The sequence below is a fragment of the Ostrinia furnacalis genome, unplaced genomic scaffold (assembly GCF_004193835.3).
Source record: "Ostrinia furnacalis isolate ACB-3 unplaced genomic scaffold, ASM419383v2 OfSCF7603, whole genome shotgun sequence".
Classification (NCBI taxonomy): domain Eukaryota; kingdom Metazoa; phylum Arthropoda; class Insecta; order Lepidoptera; family Crambidae; genus Ostrinia; species Ostrinia furnacalis.
The window spans coordinates 120,888-134,508 of NW_021137842.1; the positions used below are offsets into that span (position 1 = coordinate 120,888).

The 13,621-nt window shown below is 34.3% G+C and overlaps 1 protein-coding gene across 1 annotated transcript in view; it reads right to left on the minus strand.

Annotated features, from left to right (window-relative positions):
* The window catches only part of LOC114365557 (uncharacterized), a 53,347-nt gene extending 40,313 nt beyond the window's left edge, over positions 1–13,034 (minus strand). The window contains exons 1-2 of the mRNA XM_028322160.1: positions 12,819–13,034; positions 683–898 (exon numbers count right to left, since the gene is read on the minus strand). Of these exons, the coding sequence (XP_028177961.1) occupies positions 683–752 (70 nt within the window). The 5' untranslated portion in view covers positions 753–898; positions 12,819–13,034. The remainder of the gene's footprint in view (positions 1–682; positions 899–12,818) is intronic.
* Between the last annotated feature and the right edge of the window lie 587 nt (positions 13,035–13,621).

The following is a 13,621-nucleotide window of genomic DNA, read 5'->3' on the forward strand; positions in this document are numbered from 1 at the left end:
CAACTTTTACTCCAATACGCACTAGGCCCGCAGAACAAAAGTCTTTGTGTGTTTACAGTGTGTACCGTCCTCTATACTAAGTATTTCACATATTATTTACTTTACAAAGTAAGGATATGTGAAAGTTATCCTGGCACAGACTTCTCCCTGTTACATCAGGAATTTCGGCCAAAATCACTACGCTTGTGTAAAGCGAGTTGGCGAATGTATCCGAATTAGGCTGGGGGCCAACTAGCAGTCAGAGTTTAAAAGAGCTAGTCAACTGGAAAAACCTTGTAAATAGCGAGGCTAGGGCTTTGAGGAAAATGTAATAATATACTTGGCAGATCAAATTGCCCGTAGTAAAGGTAGGGACAGATCTGAGTCTATTTTCATTCATGTGACTTTGAATGTAGAGATTGCTCTACATTATGGGTAACTTTTTTTTATTATAAGTTCGAAGGAATAAAATTGACGTAGTGACGTAGTTGTAACTACATGGACATATCTAATAAACAGAAGAAATATCTGAACATTTTCCGATATGTGTTGATTAGCGATAGAAAAATCGGCACTGTGAGTAAAAAAAAATTTGTTTATTACGACACATCTAACTATTGTATAAATATGTACTTACTTTGTCGTCATGATAAATTATTATTAAGATAGATAAATATTGTGTAAGATTGTCGAATTGACTTACCCATGCCCCAAAAAACAGTGGCAAAGAATGCCACCAGTATGCGGCTGCCGGGAGTCGGAATCACCTCCATGCCACCAATTTTGTTCAGTTCACTCCGCGTGTACACACATGCGAGTTTGTTTCACGCTTTTCAATCGCGTACACACACATACGAATCTAATTTATTAGTTCGCCACACACACTCGCACATTTTACTTTGTTCCCTCGCCGCTGTACCTGAAAAAATAGAAATTCACCTTTAGGTAAATACAGCCACAAAGCTGAATGTTAGATACTACCAAAGTGGACCGCACAAGGTACAATTAACATTGAATAGCCACGCTGAAACTAGACAAAAGAAAAACGTGTTTTGGGTATACAAAGAGTCTGTAGAGTTTTCTGTTAGCTTCAAAATGTCTATAGATCAAATAAAAAGAAAACAAGTTTTATATATAAACTATATTTTAACACATTATAAATGTTAAGCCTAACTAGTTAACAGTTAGGCTTAACATTTATAGTTTAAACATGTCCGTCCTATTAAGACCGATGTCATTATTTTTAAGGTAATTGTTCGTATTGGCCGCTGCGATACAAGCTTTCCTGCTTAGTGCAGAGACCGCCAGAATAATTTGTACAATGTGACATCTTTATACTTTTTTACTTTTTACTTTCTTTTTTTTTAATTTCCAAGCACTAAAATACGCTTTTGATCAAACGAACTAAAACAGAAATATTGTAATTTAAATACTTATTTCAAATTAATAAAAGATAATCTCGAACATCTTAAACATTTTTATAATGTCAACGTGCTATTTTGTACATAAATGAAAGTTATTGAATCGGAAACTTCAGAAAACACTCTGTTAAAGAACAGACACGACAAAAGCACATATAGACCAAGTATGAGAAAATTCCACCAGGAAAATTCGGCTCCGCAAATCAAGTTTTTCTGACAAAAGTTGTAACAAGTTGGTCTTTTGATTATTTTGCCTCATAAATAACCAAATGTTCGTTTGGGTGATAAGATCACTGCTAACCAGCTTTGACAGATGTTGCAAATTAGATTCATATCTATACTTACGCCAGTATTGGTTATGTAAAACACTTCTATATCTATGCAAATGTGTGTAATCAGCTATCACGAAGAAGATTACGTTTACCCCAAATTAAGTTTATATTATTGTGTCTGTGGTGTTACTTCGTTCATTGGTGTGTTCAGAAATAAAATTTATAATCAACGCCCTTACTTATTCACAAAAAATGCTTGCTTAAATGAAGCAGCAAATCGAACGCACAGCGTTGAGTACAACTCTGTGATTGGTTTGTGTGTCACCCTGTGCGTCCACGCGCACTGTGAGACTTCATAGTAATGTTTGTGAATACGGTTGTAAGAGTCGAATAAAGTATAAAAAAAAATTCGGAATTAAAAGTTTTAATCTTTGACTTTTTTCCCGGTATATAGCCATTACAGGATGGACGATGATATCAATTTCCAGATTGAATTTACAATTACACGTCTGAATAAACAGTCCCCGGCCGATTGCAGCCGCTGTAGATACAAGATCACGGGACAATCGCGCCCAGATGTCAGCGCCGGACTCTGACCAATCTCGGAGAAGCTCTTTGTCCTCTGTTTGCATTTAACATTTCTCCGGGCCTTTCTCAGCGCTTATCATATTGACACAGACAGAACGTCTAATCCCTCAATTTAGACCATCCTTTTCAATCTCAAGCGGGTAAAACAGCGAAATTCAAGTAACCGGTCTACTTGCGATATCAAAGAATAATACTTTCTTGGGATTTTTTATCGGACGCTCACGCGTGGATTGAAATGAAACCTCGTTTCATTGTTCTATTGTCGTGACAGTTTTATGTCTTTTAGAGCCGGGCTTTTTGATAAAGGGTGATCCTTATAAAATAGTAAAATATAGCCTAGACTTTACGCATTAGTTACGTAAGTGAATAATAATTTTCAATTACATATAGTGTAATCTAATCTTTGATGCTAATAATTACTGATTCAATTAGGTTGAGTTATTAAAGATATTACTCGTAGTCTAATTTGATATTTATGAAGTAATTAAGGCAATATACGTAAGTTAGCTCTTACCAAAATAACCTAGGAGTTTCAAATTTAAAGACAATTATCTTAAGATAATGAGAATACTTACTTAGCTCCTAATTGTAGTACAGTACCTAACAGAGATTTCGTACAATAATAAAAAGTTAATAAATGAAATAAAAAAAGAATTCCTCGAATTCACGTAGAAGCCATATTTATTAAGACGCGTTCCGCAGAAAACAATGTTAATTATAATTACTTACCTACTAATAAAATTAAATTTACAAAGCTAAGTAGATTGGCATGTTTTCTTCAAACAGTAAAGATGAAAGCGATACCTTTTACTTACCGATTTCTAAGGTGGTGATTACAGTCTAGGTGAAGTTTCAGATGGTGTATAATAAAAAGTATAAGAAAAGTGGAGCATAATGATAACGTTTTAAGTTAGAAAAGATCGTCATTTATTTAAATTTACCCGTAGATTTACGCCCGTATTTACAAACATTACTATGAGGTCTCATAGTGCGCGTGGACGAACAGGGTGACACAGGAACCAATCACAGAGCTCTATTCAACGCTGTGCGTTCGGTTTGCTGCTTCACTTAAGCAAGCATCGTTTGTGAATACGGGCGTTAAGGTTTCTTATTAAAATGTCACAGTTTTTATTCTCAAATGACTACAGACATAGGTTCTACTACAAGCATATAGTGGGCCATTTCGATGGATTACGGCCATTAACGTTACCCACTAATTGCTCCAAATAATTGGACTAGTGCTAGAAAAGTTATTTGTTACAATTCCAATCATTAATGAAATAATGAATACACTTTTATTGATTTACGAGTAATTTAGGGTGATTAAAAGCTGCTTTACAAATATAATATCATGTAGGTATATTAAGCTTACAAGCAGCTTGTATAAAGGATGAAAATGATGTAATAAATATATTAATCTAAGTTCAAATCATTGTTTTGATTTGTAATTAAATTGTGTGATCGATTGTAAGATTTTGTACACCATACAAAAACTGACCCACAGTTATTTAAAAAGTATTAACTGATCGTTTTTAAATGACTAACTACTAATATCTTGTATTGTGAAGTTTCAATGAACTTAAATGTTTTTAGAAGGACCAAAAATAGATTAAAAGAGATTAAGTTATTATCGTCTCTCGTTATGAAAACTTTGACGAAAATACATTATCACTCAGCCTACACAGTTTTCGTTTATGTTCTTAATATTAATGTATGTTTGTTTGCTGTATGTTTACGCATAAATAATGTGAGTTTGTAAGCTATAATCCGTAGAAAATAACGTTTCAACGTTCTGAAATATGTAGGTACTAAGTATTATCTCAGCAATAAAATTTAATAATTATGGTAGGTACTACATCAATAAAAAAATATTTTCTCAAATGATTAATAAGCGATTCCAGATTAAGCTAAGAGCTATTTTAAATTTAAATTATTTAAAACAACATTTAAGTTATGACTCGTTTCTATAAATAGAAAATAATTAAAGAAAAACACTAAAACTTGAATTTAAAAACACTCTCAGACTTTTACGGCACTTTTAAGTTTGATAAAGCTTTATGTGCTGCGCTGGCGGTGTCTTCATTTGACTTGCATAGCGCTTGGAAATGAATAAACTCATTGTTTTGATGAAGAAATAGTAAATCTTCTTTATGAGCTTCTCAAAGTAATATAAAAGAGAAAACTTTATCTTTCACTGTAACTTTTAATACTTCATTAGCTGTTTTTTGTAATTTGTTTGATGAAGATGAAGCCATGAAATTGTGGCATAATAAAAGTTCTGTCTGAACTGAAAAAAATCTGTTAAGGAGAATGTGATACGTTTAAATCATATTAAAATAGTTAATAAGGTGGCATGATTTTAACAACGCAACACGCATCAATTACAAAACATCATTATCTGTAGGTATGAAAGCAAGTGAAAAATATTTTATACAATGACAATAACGTTGCGATCCGATTGGATCTGTTATCGACTATTCCAAGGAAAAGATACACGTGACAACAGTATCGATGATCGAATATGCTCGTCGAAATAAGCTCAAACATTCTGCAACAATCGCAAAACTACACCTTCCCGCGTGCGGGTAGATCATTGAACAAAAGAAAGCTACACAAAGAGCAATGGGACACATTTCGCTGAGCGCCTCGCGCCCTGCCCCATATTTGTAACGAGATGATGCCAGCGTTTACTCGACATGTTTTGTTTCAATTGTACATACTCGTGTATATGCATCCGTTGTGAATGATGCTATTAACAGCTCATTGGGCTAGCATTTTTCAGTTCAACTCACTTCTACTGAAGCGAATAATTTGATTGCTCGTAAGTTTCGCTTGAAACGCGAGTTACATTTAAGTAAAAACTGGTGTTAAAATCAACGTAGATTATACTTAAGTTAATTAATATGCCAGCTACGAGTTTGTCACATTGTATAATTAGGTCAAAAAGACTAGATACCTACTCCTGTAAGACAAGGTACCCATATAATTAGGAAATAATTAGATAGATCAACTAATTAATAGTCCAATTTTACATAACGTATGATTTATTGATAGACTTATCATTATTGACTGTCTCGAGTAGGTATAACCAAATTACCGTAGGTAAGAATAAGTTAATTACGCTTTTTACGAAGCTTAGAATTGACATAATGAAAATTTTATTATCTAGTGGCACTCTGCCGGAAAATTAACGCTTATTTATGTAGATATTCATATAAAGTGGTGGGTGTCTGACAATAGAGAAACTAAAAGATATTAGAGTATTAAGTACCTTTTTCTGGCTTTGAAGGTATCTGAGAGAGATGTTTGTATTGTAGCAAGTGAAACCTGACACATACAGCATCAAATAGTTAATAAATAATGTCATCAAAATGACCACTTTGGGTGTCACGAACTATTTGACGCTGATGACTGTACCTCATGAAAAACATATTTTGTTTCAAAGTGTGAGCGAGAACATGATAATAGCCTAAGTAACGTCTTCAAATTTTCTTTATGATAAGAGATATAACGATTACGCTGACCCTCAGCACTCTTGTTCACTTTATCGTGGAATTTATTCATTACATTTTCCTAATTTGGATTACTATCAAGATAAGCGGAGCGATACTTGCTATTTTCGAGGATACGGCCTCTTGAACAATCTACTTCAGACCAAGAAATGGACGTCAAAGGGAATTTTCGAGAGGGACTGAGTGGCGGTCATTCAGAAACTTATTTATAAAAAATGAATTAGACGTAATAAAATAACAGTAATTTTATAACATACTATGATAAGTATTTTATGTGTAAGTTTGAATAGAAAATCTTTTAATGACTAGCTCTTATTCCTGCGGCTTCGCTCACTTTTGATTTTCGCTTACTTTGAAAAGTTTGTCGATAGATCAGGTAATGATTGCTTTTAACTACTACATTGATAGGTAGGAATTTTTAATATACTTTACAATGTACAAAGTAATACATAAATGAAACTTTATCTATCTTTTAAGGTTAAATATGAGTAATTTACCTCTATCTACAGTTTTGAAACAGAATAAAACTACCATAACAAAGTGGTTTAATCACGGAAGAGAAAGAAGGAACATTGCGCTTTGTTCCCGCTCCCTACCTGCCATTGTCCTCTTTATCAACTGCACAAATTAATCTTGCGCGAAATGGTGCAGTTCATTATTTATGGCAACAACCCGTGTGATTTTATCGTTTCCGAAATTAAAGGAGATATTATAAAGTTTATATTAATGAAATTGTTGCGACAAATATTTAGCTCTCAAAATATGTAGTAACGAGGGAGTCGTCTTATAATAATAAATTATTAATCATGTATCCGAGCACTCAGTCTTATAAAGGCTTGCCTCTAGGCTATAATACAAGAGAGCTTTAATAAGGATTTATACGTATCACGTTATGAGGAAAATGGATAAGATTCTGGATATAATCACAAAGAACAATTAAGTGAAAACGTAAAGCTTGTTTACCCACAATTAATAATCTCGTACAAGCGATGCTGAATTTTGTAATTTTCCATCGAGTAAGCTGAAGGGAGATGACTATACGCAAAGTAGTTTGAGCAGCTGCCGTCACAGTGGCTCAGAAGCGAGCTCGAAAGCGGTTTATCGCGTAAAAACAAACAGACTAAAACAACCGCGGCGACAGTCCTTCGGTTATTACGGCATCCAGTTAACCGCGCCCGCGTTTAGTTACAACAGACGCTAGTCATTTATAAGTGCCATAAATCCGATGTCATCTGCGAACTATAAGTTCTGGATGAATCGGTCATTTGCCAGTTCTCCGTCAGCCATTTTGAACGAGAAAAATTCCGAATTGATCCCGATGGGATTCTTGGGAAACACCGCAACGCTACCGCAACGCCACTCACGGACTCTTTGAGTGTTTTTGTACGATTGAACCATCACAATGACAATTTTTGCGTTGAAATATTGTGCTTCGGAGACCAAGTATCCTTTGGAGAAATCCGCTTCACTTGTTGTAATCGTAACGAAAAGGGGAGCGAATAAATAATACTTTGTTCGCAAATCGCTGAACGCAGTTTGTAACAATACAAATCATTGTTCTGACTGGCATTTGAAGGGTCGTTTTGTAAATTGCAACGTTAATAGCCTGTAATATCGGAAAATAAGCATTAAATTTGGGTACCATGGAGTCTATTAGCATACCCACATCACTTGATTGTTTGCTATTTATGCGCGTTTGAGTCAGACATTGAGTTAACTAGACACAAATGACGTCAATTTACACAGACGACAGTACTACAAATCACTTTTTGTTGTGCAGGAGATTTGATATTAGGATTTGACATAAACGGCTCACCTTTTCACGTGAAGTTAGGTATTTGATTTTGAGTTAACAGCGGTTCATGATAAAAATTGGTACGCTGAAATACTTAACAGCAATTTGACATTTAGCCCGCTTTAATTTGAAACCAGCTTAACGTCTTTCGTTTCGTTCTAAACCCACTTAAAAGATTCTGCTGGCAATGTTTATTCTCTACGCGTTAGCTCAAGTTAAATAAATGATTTAATAATACAAAGGGAACGAGTGTACTAGGACCTCACTCTAAATTATTCTCTAGATCTCGCGGGTCTAGTGCAGATTGGTAAAGGGCGACACCTCTATAAATCTGCTTAGTGTAAAAAAATATGTATTACATATTTTTAACTATATTTGCAAAGCAACTTCGATTCATAAAATTGAGTAATTGTGATGTAGCGAGTCAAAAAATATCAAAAGACGGGAACAGTGGAAACCAGATTTAAAAAAGAATTGTGTTAAAAGTTGAAACCGAATCTGTGCAAGCGGCTCCGCCCGATGTCCAGTTGCGCGACCGGAAACTAAAGTTTCAGTACAAAATGGGAGAACAACTTTCAGGGCTAAATTTTTTGTCTTCTGATAAAAATAAAAGTTTTAACTACGAAATAAATGTGGGCCAGTAATGGGAAACCTCTGTTCTGCGTTTTAATCCGTATTACAATCCTAGCACGGACTGTAATATTTTTGTAGGTAGGTATTATGCCGGGAAAGCCCCGAAGCGCCGCGCGGTGGCGGGTGTCAATGACTAGTTGAAGATTCAGTTATTTAAGGCCTTGAAAATACTAAATACCTTTTCTGAATGCTGCTGAAGATTTCTGAAGGAACATTGACTTCTGAGTTTGCTTTAGTTTAAGTTTAATTTTGTTTCATTATGGGATCTGAATTCATCCAACTTTCTATCCTATTATGTATTAAATATTTGTTACTTTTTCTCGTAAAAACTACAGAATGGATTTTGGTATAATTGTTTTACATGAGAATGACACGTAGACTATAATTTATAACGGTATTTTAGAGTTAATTGGCCAAATTAAAATTATAAGTCAAGAAAGTCGGTCTTTCTGTGACACATTGGATTTCACGCGAGTGAAGACGCGAGCAAAAGCTAGCAATTGAATAAAGTATTTCTAATTTATTTCACAGTTAAATTAGATCAAGTTTTACACACGAATAAGCACGAATAAGCTGAAACACGGCTGGCCGATATTATTTAATAGGTTATTTTTAAGTTATCTCTAAGCACTAAAAACTTTTGTTCTGCTCTTTCATATTATTTGAACGTGCCATTTTCAATACGCCGCTAGTCATTTAATATTCAGTTTGCATTTTAAATGTGCTTTATTCGGAATATTTCCAACGGCTTCGCTCGTATTGTATAAAGCACTTATAGGTAAAAATACGTATAGAAGTTAATAATGAGATATAATTTGTTCACATCCTGTAAATAATACTTTAAAAACATTACACGTTACATTCTTGGAATAGCAACAGGGTTATTTTATTAAGTAGTAATACAATATTGAAATACTGTATTTTAGTCCTTTTTGGTCAGAAAACTATCACGCATCTCTAGAGCCTACAATATAAAAAGAGGAATAAACATTTACAAGTATTCCGTTAAAATCACATTATATCGTCATAATATAACACAAAAGCAACTATGTAGGTAAATAATGTTGGGATATTCGTTTTATTAAAGTCTTTGTGCTCTTGTTAAGCCGAAAATTCCAAATAGTTTCCATTACAAAGTGTTTTCAAAATTTTTGTTCCGCTTAGCGTCAGATAGCTTACCGGGAAGGACGATAAGTGTACCCGGGGGCCCTGATTACGAAACCAAGTACATACATATAGTAGTGGGAATATACTTAGTGGTGAGCGGTGGGAAATTATCCCTTTTATTACGTGTCTATAATATGTATATGGACCACTAATTAAGTAATCCCACAATTCTGACAAACAGACAAAATGCCAAGTTATACCTATGTTAACATTAGCTATGCCCGCGACGGGAAATAAAAAACTATTTTCACGCGTACAAAACACGTAAAAATCGTTTTTTATTTCCCGTTTTTGCAACATTTTTCTTTACTGCTCAGCCCCTATTGGCTGTAGGGTTATTATAGCCTAAAGGTCTTCCTCGATAAATGGGCAATCCAGCACAAAAATCTTTTTTCAAATTGGACCAGTAGTTCCTGAGATTAGCGCGTTCCTTAGATCAAGCAAACCAAAAAATCTTCAGCTTTATAATATAAGTATCTACTCGTAGATGTGACAAATATGAGTGTAACTTGGCTACCGTAAGCGATTATTCCGATAGTGTTGTGGAAAAGTCAACTACCCATAAACCATTATATCTAGTCAATGAACAAAAAGGCGTTTCATCTTTCCTAAAGGCTAACAGCGTTCTGACGTCACTCAGACCGAGCGTGTCATGCCTCCTGAAGTAAGGACTCATGTGTCGCTACAAAAAGATTTACCGCTTTTGTATTCTCATGAAAGGTTGAAGAACCTTGCTGTTAACAATCTTATACCTAGTAGATGGATTGATGACTCCGCATGTAAGGAAAAGTAGTACCTATTTAGTTGGTACTAGCGACCCGCCCTTTGCACGGGTGCTAAGTATACATATTATTATTATAAACCTTCCTCTTGAATCACTCTAAGTATTAATTAAAACGCATCAAAATCCGTTGCATAGTTTTAAAGATCCAAGCATACATAGGGATAGACAGACTGCGAAGCGACATTGTTTTAACTATGCTTAGTAATATTACGAGTATTATCAATGGTACTTTGAATACTTACTCTAAATTGAAATAGTATGGGGATCGCGAGATCCATAAGTAATAAAGACCAGCTCGGCTGCCAGCATCTTTCACTACTACCGACGGATTGTCTACTCGATTACCTCTTCATCCATCATGATAGGCGAAAATCTTTAGACAGAGGTATCTTCATCCACAAATGCCCTTAGGATTTATTTAAGTTTTGGGATAGTTTTTGAAGATTTATAAGTCCTGCTAAATGATTAAGAAAGAAGTCTTTAATTGTCATAATATAAAAATTATTCGGTTTAAGGTTACACACGTTTGAAGGGATAATTAAGGTAAATTATAATATGATAGTGCTGTATTTAACGAAGCTGTTCTTACAACAAGACTATATTAAATAGATCTGAGAAGCTTTACAGAGAAGGGGGATACCGGATGGCATACAGATTACATCGTTAATAATATTTGATGTGGCGCGCTTAGGCAAATTACACGGCTTAATTAGGTCTATTATTATTTAATGAATTATGGATATAATCAAAATAATCATAACCATTTACGTAGAGCCTTCACGTCACAAAATGTTCAAAATAAATTAAAACAGAAATGCTCTTTGATATTTTTAATAACTTACTTACGCCTGGATTCACAAACGATGCTTGCTATATGAAGCAGCAAATCGAACGCACAGCATCGAATAAAGCTCTGTGATTGGTTCCTGTACCTACGTCCACGCGTACTGTGAGGCCTCATAGTAACGTTTGTGAATACGGGCGTAAGACTGAGTTGCACCATCTTACTTTAACTTTGACAAACGTCTAAAATCTGTCAAACTCCATATAAAAAGCACCAGTTATTGTTAATGATATGGTTAAAATAAGGTGGTGCAACTCAACCATGGTTAAATTATAGATTTATTATTTTTGTGACAAGGTAAAGATGTAGAGTTACAAAAATAAACCAATTATTAAAGAAGAAATATTTGATTTTTTTTTTCCTTATTTTTCCTAAAGTAGTCATGGCTATGTCCGTCCTGTGGCGTCGGCTTGTCCTTGAGTTTTGGGACACGTTGTATACAGGGTGTTAGGTAAATGGGTATATGAGCCGACACTAGCCCATGTTAACATGGTCATATAAATGGTATGGTGAAGTCAGAAAATTTATATCTTCATTTTAATTATTTTAATTTTCATACAAATCGGATTTTATAAAATTTATTTTGTATGAAAATTAAAAAAAATTAAGTGTAGGTATAGGTATTAAGTTAGGTAAGTAGGTACCCATTTACCTAACACCCTGTATATTTTGTATTAATTTATATTATAATATTTTATCTATTATATTAGATTTAATTTTTTTGTATTTGTACTATTTTGCACCGCCTACTTAAATTCTCTGTATTGTTTAATTTTCTGGTTAGCTGGAAGAGAATGCCATATGGCATTAAGCTCGCCTGTTGTACCACTGTATTTTTATGTGTGCAATAAAGATTTTAAATAAAATAAATAAATAATTAAGAAAGGATGACAAACGTTGTCAAAACTAGATCGGTGAAATGTAGCTATGCTTCTCAGTAGTGATTAAGATACTTTTTTATCGGAAAATTTACGATTTTCCTGTACTTTTTCAATTCATTTGTTTTTTGGGCGTTATACCGTCATGCTTAATGAGAAAATCCTTCATTTTGGTATCCTTTAGTTACGGAGCTGGGTAGTAAGGCACGTGGCACCTTCGGAGTATAAAAAAGACAAGTTTAGTTTTTATGGGAAAAACTTGTGAAGTTTATTGAGTTTTGAAGTCTTACGAACTGAAGAACCGTATTTTTCCATCCGTCCGTTTGCTGAAGTATTGATTCGAAATTAAATGATTATGAGAGGTGTGATGATTTATTAATGTCACTAGAGACACAAAACAAGTTCAAAGCTGATGGATTATAAGAAAGGGGAATAAACAATTATAAATTAATGGAAAATAAAATAAGAGAAATTATTCGCTAAAATAAATATTAAAATGACCAGGTTGAAGGAGGGTTAATCCCTGCGGTTTTTAAGGAACAATCTTGACAGTAACTTAATTATTTTAACGCATTTTACGACCGTTACAGGTAAGGATTAAAATTATTTAAAAAATAAAATTTTATTATTTAAAGTTGACTATTTATGTAATAATGTCATTTAGTGGTCATCCGCTGATCTTATGAACCACTTCAAAGTAGTCAAAACATTATTTATCTTATGTGTAAGTAGGTATTATTACTGTTGACATTAAACATGACCTAAATGTCTAAAAACAAGCGTAGTACTAGTACCTACTTACTAAATTACTTAAAAATTTAATAGATACCTACTTATTTATCTGCATTGTTATTGATATAGCATTAGTATCTAATTAAGGATAATTTTTACCTAAGTAAGTACCTAAATGTATTCACACTAATAATAATAACAAAAATTAATTACCAAGGTCCTCCCCAAAAGTTTTCAGTTCCAAAACTCACAAGAAAGGCGAGGTCCAAGAAAATCACTTGCACGGTGTCCAAATTGATTTGATTAAAACTTTGTTTGACTCGCGCTAATTAGGCCCGGAGTTATTTGTTCGAGTTCGACAGACCGGCGAACGTGAATTCGGTGCGGGTTTTCGGGGAGCTTTGGCGACACGCTCGTCAGCTCCGCGAGTCTCCGAAGAACTGCCGCGGCGCTAGTGGGCAAGATCCCGCGCCCGTCGCGTCGCACCAAACTCCCGATTTCCGTAGCGGGCTAAGCCGAAGCTTTCCTAGATTGTGTGGCCTTAGTGAACATTAATTACACCCAACTTAGTCTGATTAAACCTTGAGGAATTATCCGGATTGACAAAATTAACTTTTAACTCAGATTTATGTCGCTGTTTGCGATGCTTCGTGCGGGGCGTGAGAAGTTTTGTAATAACATCATCTAAGTTTCACAAAAATGACTTCTCAGTGCCTCGACAATATAATTAGTTATTAAATATGCAGCTGGCAATTTTGGTTTGTATTTTACGTCGTTCAAAACCAGCGTTAGAAAACTTTCTAAGACTTTAACTGTTTACCCGCACAGCAGTAACTTGGTACCCGTACAGGTAAATGAACTAGCATAGAATATCTAATAAAATGGTAACAAAATATTAATATTTTTTCCTTCCGCATCATGTAAATATGTATAGAGGCCCAATTTTGCGATATACAAGCAATACAAAAGGGTTGGAGTATGTATATTCCATTGAAACAAATCAATAGATTCGTGAC